Raw genomic sequence first — 24132 nt, 5'->3', positions numbered from 1 at the left:
CACAACATGGGTATGTGGACTTCACATCGATTTCATCAGAATCAATGGAAATTGTAAAAATTTTTGTTCTGCTTCCCAGCCCCAGCATTGTATACAGACCACAATGATAGAGTATCATCAGCTGTTATCCTTCTCCCCTTCCTTCATCCATCCTTCACTGAACATCTTAGATGTCAAGTTAAATAGGGAAGCATGGGGGATGGGACAGAAATCATCCTAACTTCCTCCTGCCACCTCTCCCGCTCTAAATTCTCAGACAACATTATTGGAGTGCCACCATTGTTTTGGTAACAACACACCAGTTTTAAAGTCTTATCCTTTGGTTTTCGTTCTCCTCTTTGACATTCCTCTAATTTTCCTTTCTTTTGTAGGCTGTCAGCCAGATGAAACAGCAAAAATATTCAACAAAAGTCTCCTTCAGTTCACAAGAGATACCTTTAGCACCAGCTTCATCATACCATTCCACGGATGTGGATTTCACAAGCTATGGTATGATTCTTTCTGTGAGCCGAACTGAATTGACTCCTCCAACATGAGACAAGGAGGGGATGATGATATCCTGGAAAGGGCACTGGACCAGGCGTCAGGAAGCCTGGCTCTGCATCCCTCCTCCACTTCCTTAGCTCCAGGACGTGGGCAGGTCACCATTTTCCTCACCTGCTACTGGGATTGCCCAGGGCTTATTGAGTATGAAAGTGCTAGAACAAAAAAAAGGCCCTCAGTAAATACTGTTTGCATATGAAGCTTACAAATTATTCTGTAATCGCTCCAAAAGATTGTGTTTAGTGTATGAGTATTATCTCCTAAAAATCATATTCAGTCAAATTGTTAGCCTTGCATATGTTGATGTAAGTGATTTGAAGACTGTTAATTTTCAGTGCTTAAAGACATGAGTATTCGCTTTCTCTCTTTGAATTCCTGGCATGAATTATGCTGACTGGCAGTTGAAAATAGAATTTCAAAATGAATAATGAGTATTTCCACTTTGCTTTTATGTGATGTAAGTCCATAAAAAAAAGTGGCCTATTTAAAACACTGGGCTCACCAGTGGCGAAGCACAACCCTGCATGAATTTAGCAGGCCTAACACCTTTACGTATTTGTCTTGTGCATATTTTTTCAGAAATATTAACTCAATAAAAACTTTAGCAAGCAGGTATTATTCTAAAGTACTGGGTTTTTACTAAAATACTTGATGAATGTGGTCAGCAAACTTTGACCCATGGGTCAGATTTGGCCCACCATCTGTTTTTGTGTGGGTGCAAGCTAAAAATGGTTTTCATATTTTTAAGAGGTTGGAAAAAGTCAAAGGAGTATTTCATGAAAATTATCTGAAACCCAGACTTCCCTGACCATAAATAAAATTTCATTGGACTACTCCTTTGTTTACCTGTAGTCTTAAGGTTGCTTTCACACAATGAGGATAGCATTGAGTAGTTCAGCAGAGAATGTATGGTCAGTAAAGCTCAGAATACTGACCACCTGGCCTTTTACTAAGAAAGTAACCACAATGTTGACCAACTGAGTTTTGATAAGATGCATCACATATTTATATCTTGATAACAGAAATTAATCTCCCATAATTTAATCTATGGAAATTCTACTCATTTGGTCATCTACTTACCAAACATTTATCGGGGGCTTGGTATGTCAGGCTTTGGGCTGGCCCGATAGGAGAAATACACACCAACCCTGACTCAGGACTGGCCAGGGTGAGGCAGAAGTGAAAGAAGAGAAATGCCATCCCCAGCATCTCTCTTCTCACTCAAGAGGCTAACTAGTCATTTACAAAAGGAGTATAAACTTTGTAAAGCATTTATGAATTTAGGCACTATTGCACATTGTTTTTATTGTAAATGAATGGAAAATGGAGTGTGAAATACATTTGCTGCCAAAAGATCTAGAGTCAGATTAGGTTTATAATTTAATACTCTCCTTCTAATAGGGCATTTTTTATTGTTACCGAGGTTGTGTCACTAAATTTCTCACTCTTAACTAGGAGGCCATTAGCTTAATAAATGCCATGCGGTCAGAAAGAGCAACTGTAATGCGTTATGCCAGTTGCTGGACTGGGCACCACACACCATTGTTCATTTACTTCCTATTAGAAAGCAGCTCGCTACGTGCATTTTTCGGATGAGGAATGAGCCTCCATTTTTACCCACCTATTAATTCCCTTCTGGGGAGCTTAAATCCACGTTCCCACCACTCCAAAATCTGCTTTATTATTATTCTTGCTGAGTCAGAGCAGAACCCTCCACAGGCTTACCTAGAGCCTCTCTCCTTTTGTTGAATATCAGGATTGGCAAACTTTTTCTGTAAAGAGCCAGATAGTAAATATTTAAGGCTTGTGGACCATATGGTCTCTGTTGCAAGTACTCAGCTCCGCTGTCGCGGGATGCTAACAGCCGTAGACTGGAAGTAAATGGATTAGCAGGGCTGTGTTCCAATACAACTTCATTTATGGACATTGAAATTTGAATTTCATGTAATTTTCACGTCTTGAAATGTTATTTTTCTTTTCATTTTTTTTTTTCAACCTTTTGAAAATGTGAGAATCATTCTTAGCCTGTAGTCCATAAGGGGGCCCTTGCTGGGACAGATGTTTAATGAGCTTTGAGGATCCCAGTTTGGCCCCTGTGCATTAGCTGCAGCTGGCCAAAAGGTGGGGCCCTTTATTCTCAGCCCTTAACTAAATTCTATCCCAGGGTAAGAGTCAGTACTCATGATGATCGAACTTAGTTGTCAAAAAAGATGACATTCTTTGGAGGCTCCTTATTTGTACAAGAAGCTCTTGAAGCTAACATTTTGAATATTTTGATTTTTCAATTAGTTGGGTTCAGTCATCTGGAAAATACACATATGTAGAAGTTATGCTGGATAAAGGGGTTGTATTAAACATCTTTTCCTAGCCAGTAAATACTTTTTTCTCTCATTTTTTAAAGAAACCCAATCTAGAACAGTGATTTGGGGAAACCTGGGTAGCTTAGTTGGTTGAGTAACCGACTCTTGATTTCAGCTCAGATCTTGATCTCAGGGTCGTGAGTTCAAGCCCCACGTTGGGCTCCCTGCTGGACATGGAACCTACTTAAGAAAAATAAATAAATAAAATAAAACAATGATTTTAAAAAGTAAACCATGGGGCACCTGGCTGGCTCAGTCAGTAGAGCATGAGACTCTTGGTCTCCAGGTTGTGAGTTCCAGCCCCACCTTGAGGGTAGAGGTTACATAAAAAAAAATTTAATGTTAAAAATTTAAATTAAACATAAAAAATTAAATCTTTTTTAAAAATTTAAAAAGTAAACCTTTATAAAGTAGGAGTAACTCCTTTAACAAGTTTTTCAGCTGTGGACCCAGCAATTAGTTCTTGAATGTTGTGTTTATGACAGTTTTTTTTTTTTTTTTTTTAACTGTGTATATGTTTCGGGATCATTGTTAGGTAATTCTTATCTTAACATCATACTTTATTGATGAAATCCTTTATATATCTTAATTCATGATATGCTCTAACTGAAAGTATTTAAGCACTAATTCTTCTTAGTATCTTCTAACTATAACCCAGAATCTTGTCATACCAGTCTTCATTTTCATTAGAACAGACGCCTATATGTACTTAATCATTTAATCATCTTACATCTTTCCGTATGAGTTTTCAGGGTATGTTTTAAGCTTAAAAAAATTTCAAGTATACTTAAAATAGATGATTGAGTAAGGGGGGTAGTTACTGTTTTCATCTCAAAAGCGTCGGGTTTCATCCCTTCCTGAAAGGGCGTTAAGGACCCAGCTCTTTGCTGCATGGTGCTCAGCAGGAAAAGAGTGAAATGACAAACATGTGTAAACCCTGTGCTCCCCAACTAACAGAGTGTGCGTGCCGGGCTGCATCCCCTGCTTGCCCATCATTCTGTGTTTCATCCTTCTCCAGGTGGTTTCCAGGCCCCTCTGTCAGTGGACCCAGCCACGTGTCCCATTGTTCCTGGCCAGGAAATGATTATAGAAATATCCAAGGGACGTTCAGGTCTTGGTCTCAGCATTGTGGGAGGAAAAGACACACCTTTGGTAAGTTCCTAGAAGTGAAGTATATCCGCTGTCAGAGAGTTCCTTGTTGAGCCTCATTATGGCCTTTATCACTTCTGTGGAAGAATTGGCATCTTTGTGGTATGGAAGAAAACATAATTACAGACATGCATGTATATTCTGGCCAGCTTTCAAGTTTTTCTCAGTGTTTCATTTTCACCAGGATTTTCTCTACCTTGAGTATTTTTTATAAATGCTTATTATTTTTTTTTAAAGATTTTATTTATTTATTTATTTGACAGAGAGACACAGCAAGAGAGGGAACACAAGCAGGGGGAGTAGGAGAGGGAGAAGCAGGCTCTCCGCTGAGCAGGGAGCCCGATGTGGGGCTCGATCCCAGGATCCTGGGATCATGACCTGAGCCGAAGGCAGACGCTTAATGACTGAGCCACCCAGGTGCCCCTATAAATGCTTATTAGACCAACAACACTGTAGCAGCATTTAGAAATACTATAACAGGATCTAGGGGAGCGTGGGTGGCTCAGTTGGTTAAGCATCCGACTCTTGATGTCAGCTCAGGTCATGATCTCAGGGTCGTGAGTTTGAGCCCCAAGTTGGGCTCTGCGCTCGGCAGAGTCTGCTTTAAGATTCTCTGTCTTGGGGCGCCTGGGTGGCTCAGATGGTTAAGCATCTGCCTTCAGCTCAGGTCATGATCTCCATTCTGGGATGGAGCGGGCTCTCTGCTCAGCAGGGAGCCTGCTTCTCCCTCTCCCTCTACTACTCCCTCTGCTTGTGCTCGCTCTCTCTGTCAAATAAATAAATAAAATCTTAAAAAAAAAAAAGATTCTCTCCCTCTCCCCCTCTCCATCCCCCCAGCTCACATGCATGCTCGCTCTCTCCCAAATCTGCTAAATTATAAAATAAACATTTTTTTAAAAAGAACAGGATTTAGGCCAGTGTCTGGTACCTACTAAGTGTAAGATAAGTATGAACTGTTATTATTATGATCATCATCATCATTTAATGGAATGCTAGACAACAATATATATCAATTAGTCTAGCACAATTTAGGTTTTGCTTTATTCTAACCATGTTCATGTCTACTCATAATTTTAAAAAAATTAGAATGTTAGTTTTTGCTTGGATGATGGATCTTTGATTATTCATTGTGTGTGTGTATGTGTGTGTGTATTTTAGAGAAGGGGAGGGGCAGAGGGAGAGAGAATCTTAAGCAGGCTCCATGTCCACGCAGAGCTTGATCTCACAACCCTGAGATCATGACCTGAGCCAAAATCAAGAGTCACTTAACCTACTGAGCCACCCAGGTGCCCTATTTAGTATATTTTGATGTCACTACTCATTACCATTTTTTGGTAAAACTTTCTGTGTTTTGATTTATAAAAATGTGATGAATCAACGCATATCTCTTTGAATAAGTAATACATACATATTATACTCAGTTAAACTGACACAAAAGGATATAAAGTAGAAAGCAAATCTCCCTCCAACCCTTTCCCCCCTTGCCCTGCCCTCCAAACCCATCCTGGGCCTCTCCCTAGAGACGAGTTTTCTTCTTAATAAATATGTTTTTAAATGAATATTTTGGTATTTCTTTTGCCCATTTTATTTAGTAAGGAATAGATTGTATATGTCAGATTTACAGGTAAAACAGGTGTAATATGATCAATAAAATGCGTTTTCATTTTTGGCAGGAATATAATATTTCCACGTTAGTACTGTCGGGAGGTGGGGAGATCCCGTTATATTTCTCTGTAGTAACTATTAGGCCCGTGAAGCCCTAGGCAACTCAAGAACCGCACAGTGCGACCGAACCCCGGGTCTCCGTGTATTCTGCCTGCTCCCTGTTCTCGGCCCTTTGCCCTCCCACTATCCCACCTGACCTAGCGAAGGCAGACCCTCCTAGTGCACAACCTAAACAGGACTGTACTTAGACGCCAGCGTTTGTTTATTAAAGGATTTTATCTCTGTCCACCTGATTAACGTGTTGCTATAACTTTTCTCCTGAGTTGGGGATAATTTATTTCCTGAATGACTCTGCCTTGGCCGTGCGGGCAGCGCCTGCTGTTTGTGGCTTCGTGCATACACGAGGGTATTTCTTCATCGGCTTGGATGAACTGGGGACACCTGGAGTTAACTAGCTCAGCAGCCAGTTTTAGCTCCCACCCTTTCATGGGGTGAGATTTAAGTACGATTTAAAAATATCGCCTGGACCAGACCACTTGAAGGGAAACTTCTAAAGAAAAGCTTGCCCCTTTCCTCAGCCACAGAAGCTGAACAGATAGCTTTCCAAGCCAGATAATGAGAAATGTGGAAAAGTTCTGGGGTCGTAAGGAAGTGAATATATATACATATTACATATTTTTAAAGCATATTATATGTAAATCGTTATCCCAAGGTCTTTGGGGTAGTATGCAGAAACTATTGGCTGACCCTGAACATTGGCTGTTCCTACCTTCCAGAGCCTGTTTTCTCATTTTTCCAAAGAGATATTCCTGAATATTGAATAAACTGAATTTATATAAATCTATATTTGAAATGAACCAGGGAAATTACATTTTAAGGAAATTCTGTAGTGAATTCTTTCATGAAGAGGTAACCCTCTGATTTATTTTTTGTAACTCTAAGTCTGTACTGCTTAAAATAAGGCAGAACCAGATTCCCCATAGGAAATACGGAATTTTTTCCCAATAGGAGATCTCATAGCATGTTTTGCCCAGCTGAATGAGTTTGTTAGCTGATTTTTTTTTTTTTTGGCTTTGTTATTAATCTGATTTTGCTTTATGTGGGTGGGTTAGAAAACCTGAATAAGACGTGCCCGTGCTACTTTTGGGGCTCCGCTGTTGCACGTACTCGTGGAACTGGCTACCAGCTTGGGGCTTCCGCTGTCCGCATCACCTACTGCTTCCTGGCTGAGGCTGTTTGCTAAATACTACGCTCTGCTTCTGCTTCTCTGGCCACCACGAGGCAGCCCACCCCCCGCCAAAAAAAAAAAATTAAAAAATTCTTTAACAGCATTCTGAAGTTCATAATATATAGTTCTGCCTTTTGAGGCTGTAAATACCACTGTCCTTGGAAGGATAAGTACCACTTAAAAATGAGAAATGGGACATAGCTTTTATTTCTTAACCCCAGGTACCTCGTCAAAAGCTGTAAGTTAGACTCACGAGTTATATATAGCCATGTCGTTTTTTGGTCAAGCTGAACAGCACGGGTGGGTGGAAGGTGCTTTAACAAATAAAAGATCGTTTACCACAGTGAAGATCTTTTTTTCCTTCCAAATTTTGATATGGAATATGCAGCCTCAGGTCATATTATCCAGTGGGGTCATGGGACTGCACCTAGTCAGCAGGAAGTTAGCAAATGAAGTTGAGAGCATCTGAAAGGAAATTGTGGACAGTGTTGACCCACTGTCAAAAGTACCTTTGCACTTGTCTTTGCACATTTGATTGTGTGACGCACCCTTACTTCAGCTCTGACATTCTGAGTGCTGGTGACCCTTCTTAAGCATCTGCTGCAACCCGCCCAGTTTGGGTTTCTGGGTCCTCTTTGTTGTGTATCCAACAGGCACTTTTGCCATCTTTGGAGGAATTAAGCCTCTGGGACTTGGTCTTGACACCACATCAGTCCTATCTGCTATAAATAATTGCTCCGGAGCCAAGGCAGATGGTTTCTGAGATCAGAGAGGGAGATCTCACTTAGCATCCCAGTGTGTTTGCAGCCAGTCATCTAAATGGGCCTTTTAAACACCAAGATAATGGTGAGGGTGAGCCTCTGGGGAAGGTTTATGAGTGCACCTGGACCCAATCCTCAATGACAGACTTCTACCTCTGTTGTTTTAATCCTCTGATGTGCTCCCAGGTCTGCTTTTCGTGAATGTGGCTCTTACATATGTTTCCTTAAAGGCTGCCCTTTTCTTAGTACCAAGGACCTAAAGTTGAGTGAAATAACCCTGTCCTTACACTGTCAGTCAAGTTTATTCTACTACCTTCAGTGTTGATGGTCTAATATAAGGGACCAATGAAAAATCCTAATAAGGACTATTAAAATAGGAATTTTTCTCTGGAAAGTAGAAAAAAGTACAACTAGGGGCATCTGGGTGGCTCAGTCAGTTAAGCTTTCAACTCTTGCTCTCAGCTCAGGTAGTGATCTCAGGGTCTCGAGTTTTAAGTCCTGCCTACACACAGAAAGAAAGAAAGGAAGGAGGGAAAAGAAAGGAAAGGAAGGAAGGAGCAGGGTGGCTTATAAACAACAGGACTCCGGGTCTCACAATTCTGGAGGCTGGAAGTCCAGGGTCAGGTGAGGGCCCTCTTCTGCATTGTAGACTTCTCATATCCTCACAAAGTAAAGGGAGCCTCTGTGAGGCCTCTTTTATAAGGGCATTAATTTCATTCATGAAGACTCTGCTCTCATGACCTAATCCCCTCCAAAAAGTCCCACCTCCTAATACCATCACATTGGGCATTAGAGTTTCTACATGTGAGTTTAGAGGGGCACACAGCAAGGAAATCAGATAAGGTATAAAATAGATAGTATATTTATTTATATTATTTCCTTCCATCCATCCACCCACCCATCATCCTACCTCTCACCACCACCACCACCACTCTTTTTGGTCTTAGAGTGCTAGTTTGCATGAAATCTTACAACTCAGAAGACTTGACATACTCTGCCAAATGAAAGACTGAGGACCCTTACCTCTTATGATGCTCACCACATATTTCTTAAGCCTCTCCCTGAATCCTTCCATTCCCCCTTCTCTGAAATGTTTGCTTGCTGATGAGAAGTTTTATCTCTAGTGTCCTCAGAAGAAGTAAAACATAGTCCTCCAGTGTCATTTTTGTTGGAGTTATTTTATTATCAGCCTTGGGAAGAGAAATAAAAACTTAAGAAACAGATTTTTTATCTGAGTATTGGCAGACTTGGACTGTTCTTGGGATTGAACAAGTGAAGTGCAGAAAGAATGACAAAAGGTTCTCCAGGACCCTCACTCTGTGCATTTTCCTTTCTCTGGTTACCATTGTCAAAGGTCCCAGACTGTAGATAATGTGTTATATCAAATCTAATAGGCTGAGTAATGATGCTGATTCTATGGCATCCAAATCCCAGATCTCTAACTGTAGGGCCTTGGACAAGCAACTTAACCCTTCTAGGTTTCTTCATTTGTGCAATAGTGGTGACAACAAAATCGACCTCTTACACTTGGTATGTGGATTAATAAGATAAATAATATAAAGGACTTTTTCCAATGCCTGTATACTGAGTTCAGTCATTTTTTTTTTTTAAAGATTTTATTTATTTATTAGATCGAGCACACAAGCCAGGGCGGGGGGGGGGGGGGGGGGCAGGGTCAGATAGAGAAGCAGAGTCCCTGCTGAGCAGGGACCCCAACATGGGGCTCAACCCCAGGACCCTGGGATCATGACTGAACCACCCAAGCGCCCCATGAGTTCATTTATTATTGATTATTATTAAACATTCATATTAAAACATATCTTCAGGGACACCTGGGTGACTCAGTTGGTTAAGTGACTGCCTTTGGCTCAGGTCATGATCCTGGAGTCCCGGGATCAAGTCCCACATCGGGCTCCCTGCTCAGCGGGGAGTCTGCTTCTCCCTCTGACCCTCCCCTCTCTCATGTGTGTTCTCTCTCACTCATTCTCTCTCTCTCAAATAAAATCTTAAAATATATATATATATATATATATATCTTCAGCTCCCTTCATCTGTCTTTGATGTATCAGCTGCACACTGAGAAACATAACTTTTTAGATATTTTTCGGCATCACACTTTTAAAAAGTGATTTGACACTCTTCTTAATATGTAATTAATATGTATCCTCTTATTTAATTCTCATAACAACCCTGTAGAAGAGGTAGTGGTATTATCCCCATTTTACAGATGAGGAAATGGAGACGCAGATAAGTTAGGTAACTTCTCCAAGGACATAATGCTAGCGGTTCGTCCAGTTGCAGTTTAATCAGACGATCTGGCTCCAAAGCCACACGATTGGGCTCCCTCTCTAGGGCTACCACTATGTGTTATCAACCTTCACCTATAAAAGGGAGTTCTTCATCTCACCCACCAGACCCCGAGTATCTTGAGAACAGGCCTGTTTTATTGTATTTTGTACCTTTAGTATCCCCATATAGTGCCTTGCACACCTAAAAATATGACTGTCTAGCCTCTGTGAGCCACTCTGGACTCCAGCCAGGCTGGCCTCCTTCCATTCCTTTCAAGACATTTGCACGTGCTGTTAGATCTGTCTGCTGTGCTTCCCTGATCAGTTTTAACTGTGGCTAGAGTATACTGTTCATTTCTGGGTATGATTATGTGGTTGACAAGGACATTGTTGAAACCACATCATTGCAATTGAATAGAGTTGGGAAAGGGAAGATCAGAAGGGACAATGACAACTCTCTGCAGACGTGGAAGGTTATCTTTTTGTGGATGAGGGATAAGAACAGGTTCTTCCAAGGGGCTTAGTGAAAAACAGGTTCTTCCAAGGGGCTTAGTGAAAAACAGATTTCACATTTTCATAAGGAAGGACTTCCTAACATCAGCTGGGCAAAGGTGGAATGAACTATGTAGTGAGTGCCAAATCTCGAGAAATATTTGACAAATGCAGGCAAGCCACTCTCTGCAAGGATATTATTATTAGGCTTTATTTTTTAATCAGGAAGGCAGGCTCCCCACGGAGCAGGGAGCCCGATGCGGGGCTCGTCCCAGGACCCTGGGATCATAACCTGAGCCAAAGGCAGACGCTTAACCGACTGAGCCACTCAGGCGCCCCAAGGTTATGGCAGTCTAAGGAAATTCATTTTCTCTCTCTCTTTTTACATTCTCGTCTCACAACTTTCTTAAAACTTCAATCTTCAGTTTTTTTTAGCTAGAGAATAAGGCTTAATTATTGTTTAGTTTTGTTCTATGGAAGCTAGTCATTGTTACCACTTTTGGAAAGGTCAAGTTTATGAATATAAGCCCTAGTTGTTACACTTGTGTTGTTCCTCTGGGCTGGAGATAAGCTTGTCTCTTTGTAAGAGGAAAACAATTAGCCTAGGACATTTGTTTTGTCTTTATATTCTTGGTACCGTTGCAGCAGTGTAACTGAGGTCAGTGAATTCCCAGGGTAGACTGTAAAATTTATTTATTTATTTATTTATTTAAAGATTTTATTTACTTATTTGACAGAGAGAGATATAGCGAGAGCAGGAACACAAGCAGGGGGAGTGGGAGAGGGAGAAGCAGGCTTCCCGCCTAGCAGGGAGCCCGATGTGGGACTCGATCCCAGGATCCTGGGATCATGACCTGAGCCAAAGGCAGACGCTTAACGACTGAGCCACCCAGGCGCCTGGTAGATTGTAAAATTTAGATACTTGTAATATTTAGAAGGCCAGGGAATGTCAGATTCTGAATCTTATTTCTCTCCATGTTTCAAATCAGTATTTTTTTCACCACCTGCAATTTAATTCAGTCTCATTAAACAGCAGTTCTGTAGATAGGAGAGGTACATCAGCAAGAAGCATGGAGGTAGAAGGACTCTCACATTTGGATACTATGTGGTAAAGTCATCCATCTAGAAATTGAAGTGAAAAATACCTGTCTTTTAGCTCTAACCATATGTCCAGCTCTGCAGCGACCTCACTTAACCCTGATTCACCATGTTGCATGCTGTTGTTTAGCTGTTACTGCTTTTGGCCGTTTAAATGTAGAACTGTAGCAACTTAAACCGCTAGGTATTTTTTTTGAAGTAAGCAGAATAGAAAACTATTTTACATTTGATTAAGTGTTTTATTTTGCTATTACCTTCAAATGAACTTTGCACGGTCTGTTTCATGAGGAGTGTGGTTTGCTTTGGCGTGTAATCCCCCAAAGCCAGGCTCCTTTTATCATTATTGCTTAAGTCATATATTTTTACACAAAACATCTTATTACCTTAGTTTTATTTTAAAATCAAAGCAGAGTTTGCAAGAAGTCTATGAATCACACTGAAAGAATGTTAACGAATAGTACCTCTGAATTTCCAGATTTGGGCATTTCTGATCTTAAGGAATACGACTGTAAGCAAAAATATTATGCAAGCTGAGTAAAGTTTAAATAAATAAGGACCAGATGGAACTATAGGGACTTATAAAATATAATGCAAATATTATCCCATTTCCTTAAAATGAATCTCTATTTCAGTATGAAAAATTATATTCATATTGATGAGTATCAACCTTTTGCTAAATCAGTCTTGGCAAGGGAACTCCATTTTAAGTAAATATAAAACAGTTTCTTTTCTGAGTTTGAGAAGGGAAAGTTTTTCAGAATCTTAAAATGTGAAACTTTATATATTCATTGCAATTCTTATATTAGCTGTTTTATTGCTGTGATTTTCATTCCACATTTTAGTTACCTGTGGTGTGCAAGAGTTTGCAATCCCTGAGCTTGAGTTTTAGGATAGTTTATATAGTCCATTGTTTAACACACACACACACACACACACACACACACACACACACACACACACACACAGATTGCTGTTACCGCTTCCTGTGTAACTGATCATTTAATCCGTACTTTTAGTCAAGAGCCACTAGTATTGCTGATTTAACACTCATTCATGTTGCCTATAGTTTATTACCCAAGAAAGTTTCTGCATTTCAAAATAGTAGGTGCTGAACATTGTGATCCATTTTCTTTCCCTTGGAGAGTTTTGTAGGTATGAATCTTCATACCCTACCTGAAGCATATTAGAATAAATGAATAAATTGAGATTAGGATATAGAGACTCACCCTTTGTTCCTTTTGTAGCAGAGTTTTATGCGGATTAGTTGAAGACTGTTGTTTTGAGATTTGTAGAAAATCTATGTAGTGAAACCTAATTTATTAGAGTATCCAGATTTCAAAAAGTAAGATTCCAAGTATAGTAAATTCTTTCAACTCTGTTGACTTCCCTTGTGTAGCTATGGCTTCTTCAGGTTTTCTGAACATAATTATTCAACCTATGAAGTTGGCAAACAAAACTCTTATCACTTTGACAAATATTGTACTTCTTCTAAAGTAATAATCTTTTATTGTATCCATGGTAGGAAAGCAGTATAGTGAATGTACACTTGATTCTGAGATTCATCCAAATTATAAAATTAAAATAAAATGAGGAAAAAAACTCATCTTAGAATAAAGAAAATATGGCATTTATTGACTACATTCTGCCTCAAGTCCTGCGTGTTCTTATGAGATATTGAAAGTAATCTCTTAACATTTTGCTTCTCATGAATCAGCAAGGGTATGCCAAATACCTTTTGCATCAAAGCAGGGGGCTTAAAGGTGGGGAAGATTAGCATCTGTGCAACTTGTCTTGAATCATCTTTGCCCTTTACCTTTGTAATGGGTTCAAAAATATATAGATCTACAAAACACATGGAATGTAAGCATAATAACACATGCTACAGCAAGAAAAATGCATTCAGTCTTCCACCCTTGGGTTAATCAACCTACTGCCCCACAATAGCAGGGAAGGGAAAACAGAGACCTGCCTTTGTTGACAGGAGTCCTGCCATCCCTATTATAGATAGCCCATGTTTGCTTTTCTACCTTTATCACCTTTCATGTTGGACTTCCCAGCTATGTTGTAGAGAAGTATCACCAGGGAGAAGCAACAATAGGAAGTACGATCAGTTCTTGTTATTCATGCTAATTATGTTCTATAAAGTCATAGCAAACACTGAGTTAGTGAATACTGAACCGTTACTTCCAGGGTAAATACAGAGATGGGTTCCTCTGCTCACAACATTTTTTAACAGTCGATAAATACATAACCTTGTTTTACATGTGTTACTTTTTTAAAGATAGTTTATTTTAATATCTATTGTTGACTCATTAACATTGAACTCATGGCCAGCAACACTGTAACTCATAAATGAACAGAAGTTATCTGACACATGTATTTTTTTCCATATGGCACATCATAGCCTTCTCCTGCTTAGAAACATAAGACAGCACTTCAGTCTTGTGCTTGGGGGCTGTTTTAAACAGCAAAAGCACAAACATACAAAACATGTGGCACTAAAAAGACCACAGAAAAGATGCTTATTCACAATATGAGAGCTGAAACATGAAGGCAAAATGTCACCTTGTTCTACTTTTGCTGGGAACGAGTGAATCAGGCAACTGAAATTTTTTACCACTTTGCCCATGTCCGCAAATGACTGTGAATGCACCAGGAACATTGATTTGGGGGAGTGAGTGAATTTGCAAATACGGAATCCACAAACAATGAAGACTGACTATACTTAACGAAAACAAAAAAATCAAAATATCTGGTAACAGGACTTTTGCAGTCTGGCTTAGATCTTGTTTACATTCAAATGGTCCCTTGGCCTTAGCCCTGAGCAGTCCATGACTTCAGAAAGAATAACCTAAAGGGGTGCCTGGGTGGCTCAGTCAGTTAAGTGTCCATTATGACTCTTGATTTCACCTCAGGTCATGATTTCAGGGCTGTAAGATTGAGCCTTGTGTTAGACTCTGCACTGGGCTTGAAGCCCGCTTAAGATGCTCTCTCCCTTTCCCTCTGCCCCACCCCTCTTTTTCTCCCCCTGAAAAAGAGAGAGAGAGAGAAAGAAAGAAGGAAAGAGAGGAAGGAAGGAAAGAAGGAAGGAGAGAGGGAGGGAGGAAGGAAGGAAGGGAGGGAGGAAGGAAGGACCTAAAATATCCTGTAGCATAATCGTTCGTGAAACGAAGCACTCAGGGGGCCCCTAGCTGGCTCAGTTGGTAGAGCGTGCGACTCGCGATCTCCGTAAGTTCAAGTCCCACTTGAGTACTTAAGTAGAGATTACTTAAAATAAAATCTTAAAAAAAAAAAAAAAAGGAAGCAATCAGTTGTATTCTTGGTTCACCATAATTATAGGAAAAATAGAAATTAAAAAATGGACCAAGACTGGTGTCATTCATCCTTAGAGTCATGAATTTTGACCACTCTGACATACATTCCTTCCTTCATGTCCCATGTAGGCCCCCTTCAGCCTTAGATATATATGTGTTGGGAGTCCTCATTAGCAAATACTCAACATCTATCTGGCCGACACTTTGCTTGACATTATATACATTATCTCACTTCATCCTCAAACCCTGAAAGGTAGGATTTATTCCATTTTACAGAGACGGCAACACTGGTTCAGTGAGGTTAAACACCTTAACAGAAGTATCACAAAGCTGTGATAAGTGGCAGAGCTCAACTCTGAACACAGGTTTATGTGTCCATAGCCAGGATCCCCACCGTACATTGCTGCCGTCCATTGTTTACGGGCTGGAAAATTCCTCTGGCAGACTTGATAGAGTCTGTAGGAGGTTAAAATTGATCATAAATTTTGTGCAGCTCTTTCCAGTTTCCTTGAATTCCAGCTGGCCAATTGACTTGCTTTGACCAAAATAGTGAAAGTGACATTGAATGACTTCCAAACCTTAGCCCCAAAGCCTTATGGTTTAGCTCTTGTCCTCCTGAAAGACTGCCACCTTGCAGACAAGTCTGGACAGGCCTCCCGGAGGATGACACACCTTGGAAAGAGCACATGGGGGGAGAGGGGTCTAGCTATCCTGGCTGAGGCCCCAGCCAACCTGACTACAAACTCATGTGAGCCCAACTGAGACAGCAGAGAACAAAACTTGCCCCCTGAACCCAGCCCAAATTGCCAGCCCATGGAATCATGGACAAACAAATGGTTAGTTTTTGTTTTAAGCCACTAAGTTTTGCAGCAAAAGATAACTAATAGAATAGCCAGTTACTACCCCCCCCCCCCCCATCTCTTTCTGATCTCCCTCAGCCTGTGAGAGCTGAGATTCTTCTGGTCTGCCATTTAGAAGGAGGTCTAATTATTCTTAGGCAGGACCTAAGTATCTGCATAAAATCTCTGCTTTGCTTTGCACTCTATATGAGTTCACAAAGGTCTAAAATTTGAGAGGTGGAATGACTTTAGAAACCATGTATTTCAACTCTTTGCTTTACTGATAAGTGTCATGAAACAAGCAGTTAATGTAGAACCACTTGCAAAATCGGCCAGAGTTAGGAGAAAAATTAACTCCTTTCACTCCCAGTCCTGGGTCCTTCTGTTCTTCCACACCGTACCGCCTCCCCCCCCCTTTTTTCCCAAATCACATTCTAATTAAAATATAATGGGGAAGCTTGGTTGTTCGGTTTGCTTGGATTTCGTTTCGTTTTGTTTTGTTTTCCCAAAGAATTTGGACACAAAGCATTTGGGACAGAAAAGCATCATGTTCTAAAGACACTCATCCCCTTACTTACATAAGTACAGTCAACTTTGTTCAGAGTAAAATATTCTTTCACAGTTTTAGCCCACACTTTTCTTTTGAAACTCTCTAACTGCAGTAGACATCACAAATCAGTAACTTAATACATCTCCGTATGTTTTTCAATGTAGAGGTCAACATCGTTTTGATTTGCACAGCACTGGACTGAGCATTTTACTACCCCCACTATATTATCACTCCTCATTGGTTTGGCCTTCCTGCTGAGAAAGTCATCTACTCTATAGAAGACACATCTGTCTCATTTCTGGGCAGCAACAGCCTCAGAGGGGAGCTCTGTTAAATGATGTTTAGAAGGAGCATTACTCCTCTAAAGCCACAGATCTGAACCGTGGTTTCTTCCAGACGAAAAACAATGCCCATTTTATACACAATCTTTTTAATCCTTCTGTGGTCCTCATGGGTCTTTCTTATTAGGAGGGATTTTTCCCATAAAGCAGGGAAATAAGACATAACACTCTTCAGGGACCACTGGTAATATGTTTTCCCCCTAAATGTGAAATTTAATGTGAAATTTTTCTGTAGTTAAAATGTCCCTTAGGATTTTTTTTTTTTTTTTTTTTTTTGAGGAGAATGGGAGCGGGGTCTTTATGAGCATGGCAAAGATTGGGTTTAATTCTAGAGTGATCCAAATTAAGTAAAGCATGCCTGCAAGCAGTAAAATTAAGCCATATATACATGGTCCCTTATAGTAATATCTACAACATGATTCTTTATCAAAGTTTTTTTCTGAAATGCTTGTTGAAACAATCCACTGATATCTAGAAATTTAACCTATAAAATCTCATTCTGTGGAAAGAGTTCACCCACACAAGGGTGCTTACTGATATTCTGCTTACTGATACTCTTCCGTCCACAGGAGACCCGTAGTTACTTTTTCTACCACATGGCTTCTTTGAGGGTTCTGGGCCTATGGTGACAATAATAAAATTGCCTTTTGCTGATTTTTGGCATGTTGATGAGTTGCTTTATCTACTTGTCAGTAGCTTGAACAGTAAAGAAAATGGTGGCGGATGGGCTGAAGTGTCTGATGACTTCGACTGTAAGGGTCCATTACTGTGTGTTGTGAAATTCTTGACCAGCAATGCAGAGTTTGAATCCCCTTGAAGAAAGTTGTGATTTTCGTGGGGCTCAGTGATAATTAAGTCCCTCACCCTTGGCTCTTTAAATTGCTCCTTGAGGGGTGGTTGGTTGGCTCAGTCGGCTGGTTAAGCATCCAACTCTTGATTTCAGCTCAGGTCGTGATATCAGGGTGTGAGATTGAGCCCTGAGCTGGGCTCTGCACTCAGCGCAGAGTCTGCTTGGGATTTTCTCTCTCCCTCTGCGCCTCCCTCTCTCTAAAAAAAAATTGCTCTTTGAGCTAAAGTAAATCCTCTGGAAATTCACATGGATTTAACATCCATGTGTGATGGGCATTTTGGTTGTATATCACTAATATTTTGCCGTCAGAAGCTTGGTTGGGATTTAAAAAAAGAAAGAGAGAAAAACTTGGTTGGATTAGGGTAAGATTATGACATACCCTGCCAGCCACCTGTTTCTGGGTCATTTTGATGCCTTTTTCTATCCCAGCCAATTTCTTGATAATCATTTAACAAACATTTACTCAGTGCCTACTCTGGGCTCAGCACCAAAAAGGAGGTGAAAGGGTTCCACAGAGGCTAGGATGTAGTACAGGACCTAGATCCCTGAAGAAGCTATTGTGATACTGTGATAAGTTCAGTAATACTAGGAAATACAGCAGTGACCCACGGGAAGGTTGATCAACCTTACCTGGGGGAGAGAGTCAGAGAAAGTTTCATAGAAGGGGTGGCACTTGGCTGGATCAAGTAGAATTTCATGAAACAAAAGAGGTAGCAGATAAGAGAGACCATGACCTTCAAGCCTTTGGTGCTTTTGTACTTTCCAAATATAGATATATAGCCTATCTCTATAAAAATACACAAGAAACTTAATACTATTTGTTTCTAATTAGGGAGATGGGGCTGAGGGACAGGGGCTACAGAGAAACTCTTCAGTGTATACTCTTTTGAGTTTATGTATGTATATTATATGTATTATATATATATTATATATATATTATATATATATAATATATGTATATTATCTATATTTAAAAAATATTTTTTCTTTTAAGAATAGAGACAGTAAGGGGCACCTGGGTGGCTCAGTCAGTTAAAATCTGCTTTCAGGGGCACCTGGGTGGCTCAGTTGGTTAAGTGACTGCCTTCGGCTCGGTTCATGATCCCGGAGTTCTGGGATCAAGTCCCACATCAGGCTCCCGGCTCAGTGGGGAGCCTGCTTCTCCCTCTGACCCTCTCCCATCTCATGCTGTTTCTCTTTCTCTCTCGAATAAATAAATAAATAAATAAAATCTTTAAAAAATAATAATAAAAAATAAACTTCTGCCTTCGGCTCAGGTCATGATCCCGGGGTCCCAGGGTCGAGCCCTGCTTCGGGCTCCCTGCTCAGAGTGGAGTCTGCCTCTCCCCCTCCCTCTGCCTGCCGCTTCCCCTGATTGTACGCACTCTCTCTCTCTCTGTCAAATAAAGAAAAATCTTTAAAAAAAAAAAAAAAAAAGAAAAGAATGGAGACTTTAAGACAGAGGTCCCTTAAACAATATGTTAAATTTACTAGCCAGCTACTTCTTCCCGGGTGTCTGTTTTTTTAATGTTATCCCTAATTAATGGAAATGTTTCAGAAATTGATGAGAGAGAAGTTTTTAAGCAGAAGACTTTTCCTATGTCTCTGAAATCCTGCCTGACGCTTCTGATTAGGGAAAGCGCAACATTTGAAAGATCCTCCAACTCACTGATGAAATTCTTCCCTGGCTCCAGAGTTGGCCAGGCAAATGAGTAATGTAGAGTGGCCAGAGCCTAATTGTTGGTCTTGTCTCAGGCAGTAAATAAACAGACCATCTTACTTAAATTTATCTTGTCCCAGTGAAAATTACAACTACCAAGAGGAAATTAGTTTTTTGTTATATGTCAGTCTTGGTCATCTGTAAATGATTCTTAAGTCTTCCATTAGGAGGAATTAATCTGGTTTTTTGGACCGAACAACTTTTTATTTCAAACATCAATGCATCCCTTGTATATATTTGCTCCTGTAGAAAAAAATCATTCAGTGAATAATCTGGGTACACAGAAAGAGGTTGGAAAAAAAAGAAAGGAAGGAAGGAAGGAAAGAGACAAGAATAACAAACAGAATTAAGAGCGAGACTCCATGTTGGATTGGGGAGAGGGCTTACCCATCGTGCTTTGTGTAGTGCAAACCCTAACCAGGTACCAGAACTAGCAAGTGAGGTCCATAGATCATCACCCCACCTCATTGGGCTTCAATTTTCACTTCCACAGTTGTCTTTTTGTTCACTCTCTATAAAATGATCAGCTCATGCCCTCAAGGTTTTTGCTATGGAGTTGAGGAGACAATAATTCAATAGAATTGATGCCATATGGAAAATCCCAAGTTAGCTCTTATACAAGTGCAAAATAAAATATTCAAAACAGATGAGACGCTTGCAGTAGTGGTAGGAACACAGGCTTTGGTATTAAACAGTCCCAAGTTGGAATTTGATCTTTCCTACTTAGAAGCTGCAAAGACCTGGTCAAGTCTGAATCCTTCTGAGCCTCCATACCCCCAGTTGTAAATGAGACTAATAATACTGCACTTGCTTCCTTGTTATGAGGATTGAAAGGCACAAATGGGAAGCGTGCAGCAACTTTGGCACAGAGGCATTAAATATAATGAGATGTTCTCACTTCTTACTATGTGCTGGCATTGTGCATAAAGCTTTATGTGTAGATAATATTGTTAAAACCATAAAAACATGAGGAAGCTAAGGCCTGGAGAGGTTAATAGTATTCCCAAAGCCCATGGCCAGAAGTAGCAGGGCCAGGCTTTGGACTAAGAAATCTGACTCCGGAGACCTAGCTCAGAAGCATTTGTCTCTAGAGCCTCTCCTCAGTGTAAGCCGGCAACCCACCCACAGGGAAATGATTGATACCCTGCCTCTGGAATAGATGAGTTTTAGAAGAAGTCATTGGTATTGGTAGACAGAGTCACTGAGGTATTCTAGGGGGGAGGAATGTTATTTAAATAACGCAGAGATAGGGGTGGGAGAGAAGCCACTCAGCTGTGCCAACAAGCAGTTTTGCATGAATAGCTCAAGAGCATCAACATTTAAGAGGATATACAATGAGGAGATAAGAATCATATGTATAATCGACTCCAGATTTTTTATTTAAAACAATAAAGGGCAGTCTTTCATTAATGACCCATTATTTCATCTAATCACAATTGTTTCAAAGTAGAAAGAAAATTTTAATGTTGCCTTGTCAAATAGCTGCCTAAAATATCTCAATGCAGTATCTTTTTTGTTATTATTCTGTCCTACCTTATGAATCATGTAAGTTTTGAAAAATAAATCCATTTTTCTTTTCAATTCACCAGCCTACATTTCTAAAAATTGGTTTTTTTTTTTAAGATTTTATTTATTTATTTGACAGAGAGAGAGACACACAGAGAGGGGGAACATAAGCAGGGGGAGTGGGAGAGGGAGAAGCAGGCTTCCCGCCAAGCAGGGAGCCCGATGTGGGGCTCGATCCCAGGACCCTGGGATCATGACCTGAGCCGAAGGCAGACGCTTAACAACTGAGCCACCCAGGCGCCCCAACCAGCCTACATTTCTAATTTAGCTGCTGGCCCCCACTTCTCACCTCTACACCCCCAGTTAATGCAGCTGTCCAGAACCATAATCTCACAACACACTTTCAGCACACAGGGCACATGGTAAGAAATGTGACTTTTTTCTATTGCTAGGTCAGTGTGTCTCATGTTTTCTTGTATTTTCACTGATAACTTTAAGAGAAATCACAGCAGTAGTCAAGGAAAGGAATAAATGGGGAGTATTTCCACACAGACTCGTGGACTAAACAGATCATTGGCCATGAGTTTGGCATTTGAGAAACAGGGTATTTCTTTTTTTTTTTTTTTTAAGATTTTATTTATTTGAGAGAGTGAGTGAGAGAGCGAGCACAAACTGGGAGGGAGGGAAAGGGAGAGGGAGAAGCAGAAGCCTCACTGAGCAGGGAGCCCAACACGGGGCTCGATCCCAGGACCCTGAGATCATGACCTGAGCCAAAGGCAGATGCTCAACCAACTGAGCCACCCAGGCGCCCCAACAGTCTATTTCTTTTATGTATAAGAGTTCACTAAACACCCAGAAAGTATTGAAGAGTTTTGGATTCCAGCTACTTTTATGAAATAAAAACTCCATTGGATCTTTTTCTTCCTTTCAAGTATAAATGAAGAGAAGTTTCCCATTTGACTTTTGTAATGTTGCAAGATTTAAAGGAGTTTAGGCTGAAAGTTTAACGCTATAAAAACTATGTGTAGTAGGAGTTCAATCTGATTCCCCCAGTCCAGTGAAGATGGGGTGTTTGCCCTCCAAACTTGGAAAACCAGCATAACGTGGGGTATTACCAGAAGCTTGCATTAGTTTCTCCCTGCACTAGTTTCATAAAAGTGGCCCTTGGTGTCGTCTTGGCAGTGTTGTTGGGATCGCCTGAAGCCACTGACCCAGCACGTTTCCACAAAACCATTCCCCTGAAACAGTTCAGAGAAACCAACTCTTGGCAGTGTAGATGCTCCGTGGGTGTGAAAATTTCCTAAGTCAGAGTTAAAACAAAGAATGGTCTAAAATTTGTTGCTGATACAGAATCCACAGTGCAAAATGGATTAAGGAACCTTTCCTGGCTCCTGGGAGCTGCCTCTCTAACTGCTATAATAAAGAATGTTTTCAGAATTGTGTGGTAGTAAAATGAAAGTGCTTAATATTGTAAAGGTATTTGGAATCCAGTTGGGTCATCTGGTTGTAGAACCTCTTAATATTCTCGTGTATTGCTTCTCTACTCCAGAATTTGTATACAAACCTTTTTTTTTTTTTTTAAGAAAGTAGATTTGAGGGGCGCCTGGGTGGCTCAGTCGGTTAAGTGTCTGCCTTCGGACTGGGTCATGATCCCAGGGTCCTGGGATCGAGCTCCGCATCGGGCTCCCTGCTCTGTGGGAAGCCTGCTTCTCCCTCTGCCTCTGCCCCTCCCCCTGTTTGTGCTCTCGCTCTCTCAAATAAATTAAAAAAAAAAAAAAAAAAAGATTTGGTTTGGGTCTTTTTTTCCTATCTTGTTATATTTTTGCAAGAAATATTTCTTTATGTTGACTTCTTGTCAGTTCTGATTCTGAGGCTCCATATTTCTGGACTAAGGCAGAATCAACCTCAGTCATTTTGGAGGCCCTTTAAACTCTCAGAGTTCTGGTTTCTTTACAAAGCTCCCAGACATCACTGGTAGGCCCCTGGTCATTATCACCAGTCCTCCTGGTAATCAGCAAGCCCTTTCTTACCCAGGTCTTCATGATCACAAGTCAAGAAATCCTGCTGGCTTCCAAGCCCCAATGCTTGGGACACAGGACTTCTTTCAGGGTGGAATCCGTTATGCCTAGAGTCTGCTTGCAGGGTCTTACAACCAGCGTGTGTGCTGGGGGGTGGTGGGGAATGGGGTGACACTGGGCAGTGCAGGGCTCAAATCCTCACTTCCCATAAGACCCACAGGTCTCTTTCTAATCTCCATCAGAAACTCTTTTCTGGGGCGCCTGGGTGGCTCAGTCGTTAAGCGTCTGCCTTCGGCTCAGGTCATGATCCTAGGGTCCTGGGATCGAGCCCCACATCGGGCTCCCTGCTCGGCGGGAAGCCTGCTTCTCCCTCTCCCACTCCCCCTGCTTGTGTTCCCTCTCTCGCTGTGTCTCTCTCTGTCAAATAAATAAAATCTTTAAAAAATAAAAAAATAAAAAAAATTAAAAAAAAAAAAAAAAAAAGAAACTCTTTTCTGAGGTGCCTGGGTGGCTCAGTCGTTAAGCGTCTGCCTTCGGCTCAGGTCATGATCTCAGGGTCCTGGGATCGAGCCCCACATCGGGCTCCCTGCTCAGCGGGGAGCCTGCTTCTCCTTCTCCCCTCTACCTGCTGCTCCTCCTGTGTGTGCTTTCTCTCTTTCAAATAAATAAATAAATAAAATCTTAAAAAAAAAAAAAAAGCAGCAGCTCTTTTCCTCTCCCAGCAGCCCTCTAATAAGACACCTGGCATGATCCTTCCAGCATTGTTTTTTCAATGCCCCTCAGTTTGATAAACACCAGAAAGAACCAATGACTTCTGGCTCAGTTTCCAGCTCCATAAAAATCCCCTGCTTGTGGGGTGTCTGCGTGGCGCAGCTGGTTTAGCATCCAGCTCTTGATGTCGGCTCAGGTCATGTCCCCATCAGTGTTGTCAGATCAAGCCCTGTGTGGGGCTCTGTGCTCAGCACAGAGTCTGCTTCAGATTCCCTCTCCCACTCCCTCTGCCCGTGCCACTCATGCTCGTGCGTGCTCTCTCCCAAATAAATAAATAAATCTTTTTAAAAATCCCTTGTTTGCTCAACATGAGGGTGAAAAGTTATGTGAACATATTCAATTGAATATTTTTCAAAACAGTCTCACCAAAACCCGTATACATATAATATCAGTATTTGGGTATATAGGTGTAAAATGTCTGCAGGGATCCCTAGGAAACTGTTGATGGTGATTGTCTCTGGGGAATGAGACTGAGGGGCCAGCAAGGGAGGCGGTCTCTTCTGTGGTTCACTACACCCTGTGGTTTTGATTGAGTCCTTTACATGGGTTATTTTTATGATAATAAAAAATGTAAGGTTATTAATTTGAAAAGATAGGAATCTTTTAAATTCACTAACCATGATATGCTTTCTTCAGCTT

General features: G+C 40.9%; 1 protein-coding gene across 3 annotated transcripts in view; it reads left to right on the top strand.

Moving 5' to 3' along the window:
- Positions 1 to 24132, top strand: part of PATJ (PATJ crumbs cell polarity complex component) — a 347778-nt gene that overhangs the window by 280195 nt on the left and 43451 nt on the right. For all 3 annotated transcript variants that reach the window (XM_078073041.1, XM_036091353.2, XM_078073040.1), the window contains exons 33-34: positions 372 to 489; positions 3922 to 4055. In XM_078073041.1, coding sequence (XP_077929167.1) covers positions 372 to 489; positions 3922 to 4055 — 252 coding nt within the window. The remainder of the gene's footprint in view (positions 1 to 371; positions 490 to 3921; positions 4056 to 24132) is intronic.

This window comes from Halichoerus grypus, chromosome 5 (genome assembly GCF_964656455.1).
Source record: "Halichoerus grypus chromosome 5, mHalGry1.hap1.1, whole genome shotgun sequence".
Lineage (NCBI taxonomy): Eukaryota > Metazoa > Chordata > Mammalia > Carnivora > Phocidae > Halichoerus > Halichoerus grypus.
This window is presented reverse-complemented; position numbering and strand designations above follow the sequence as displayed.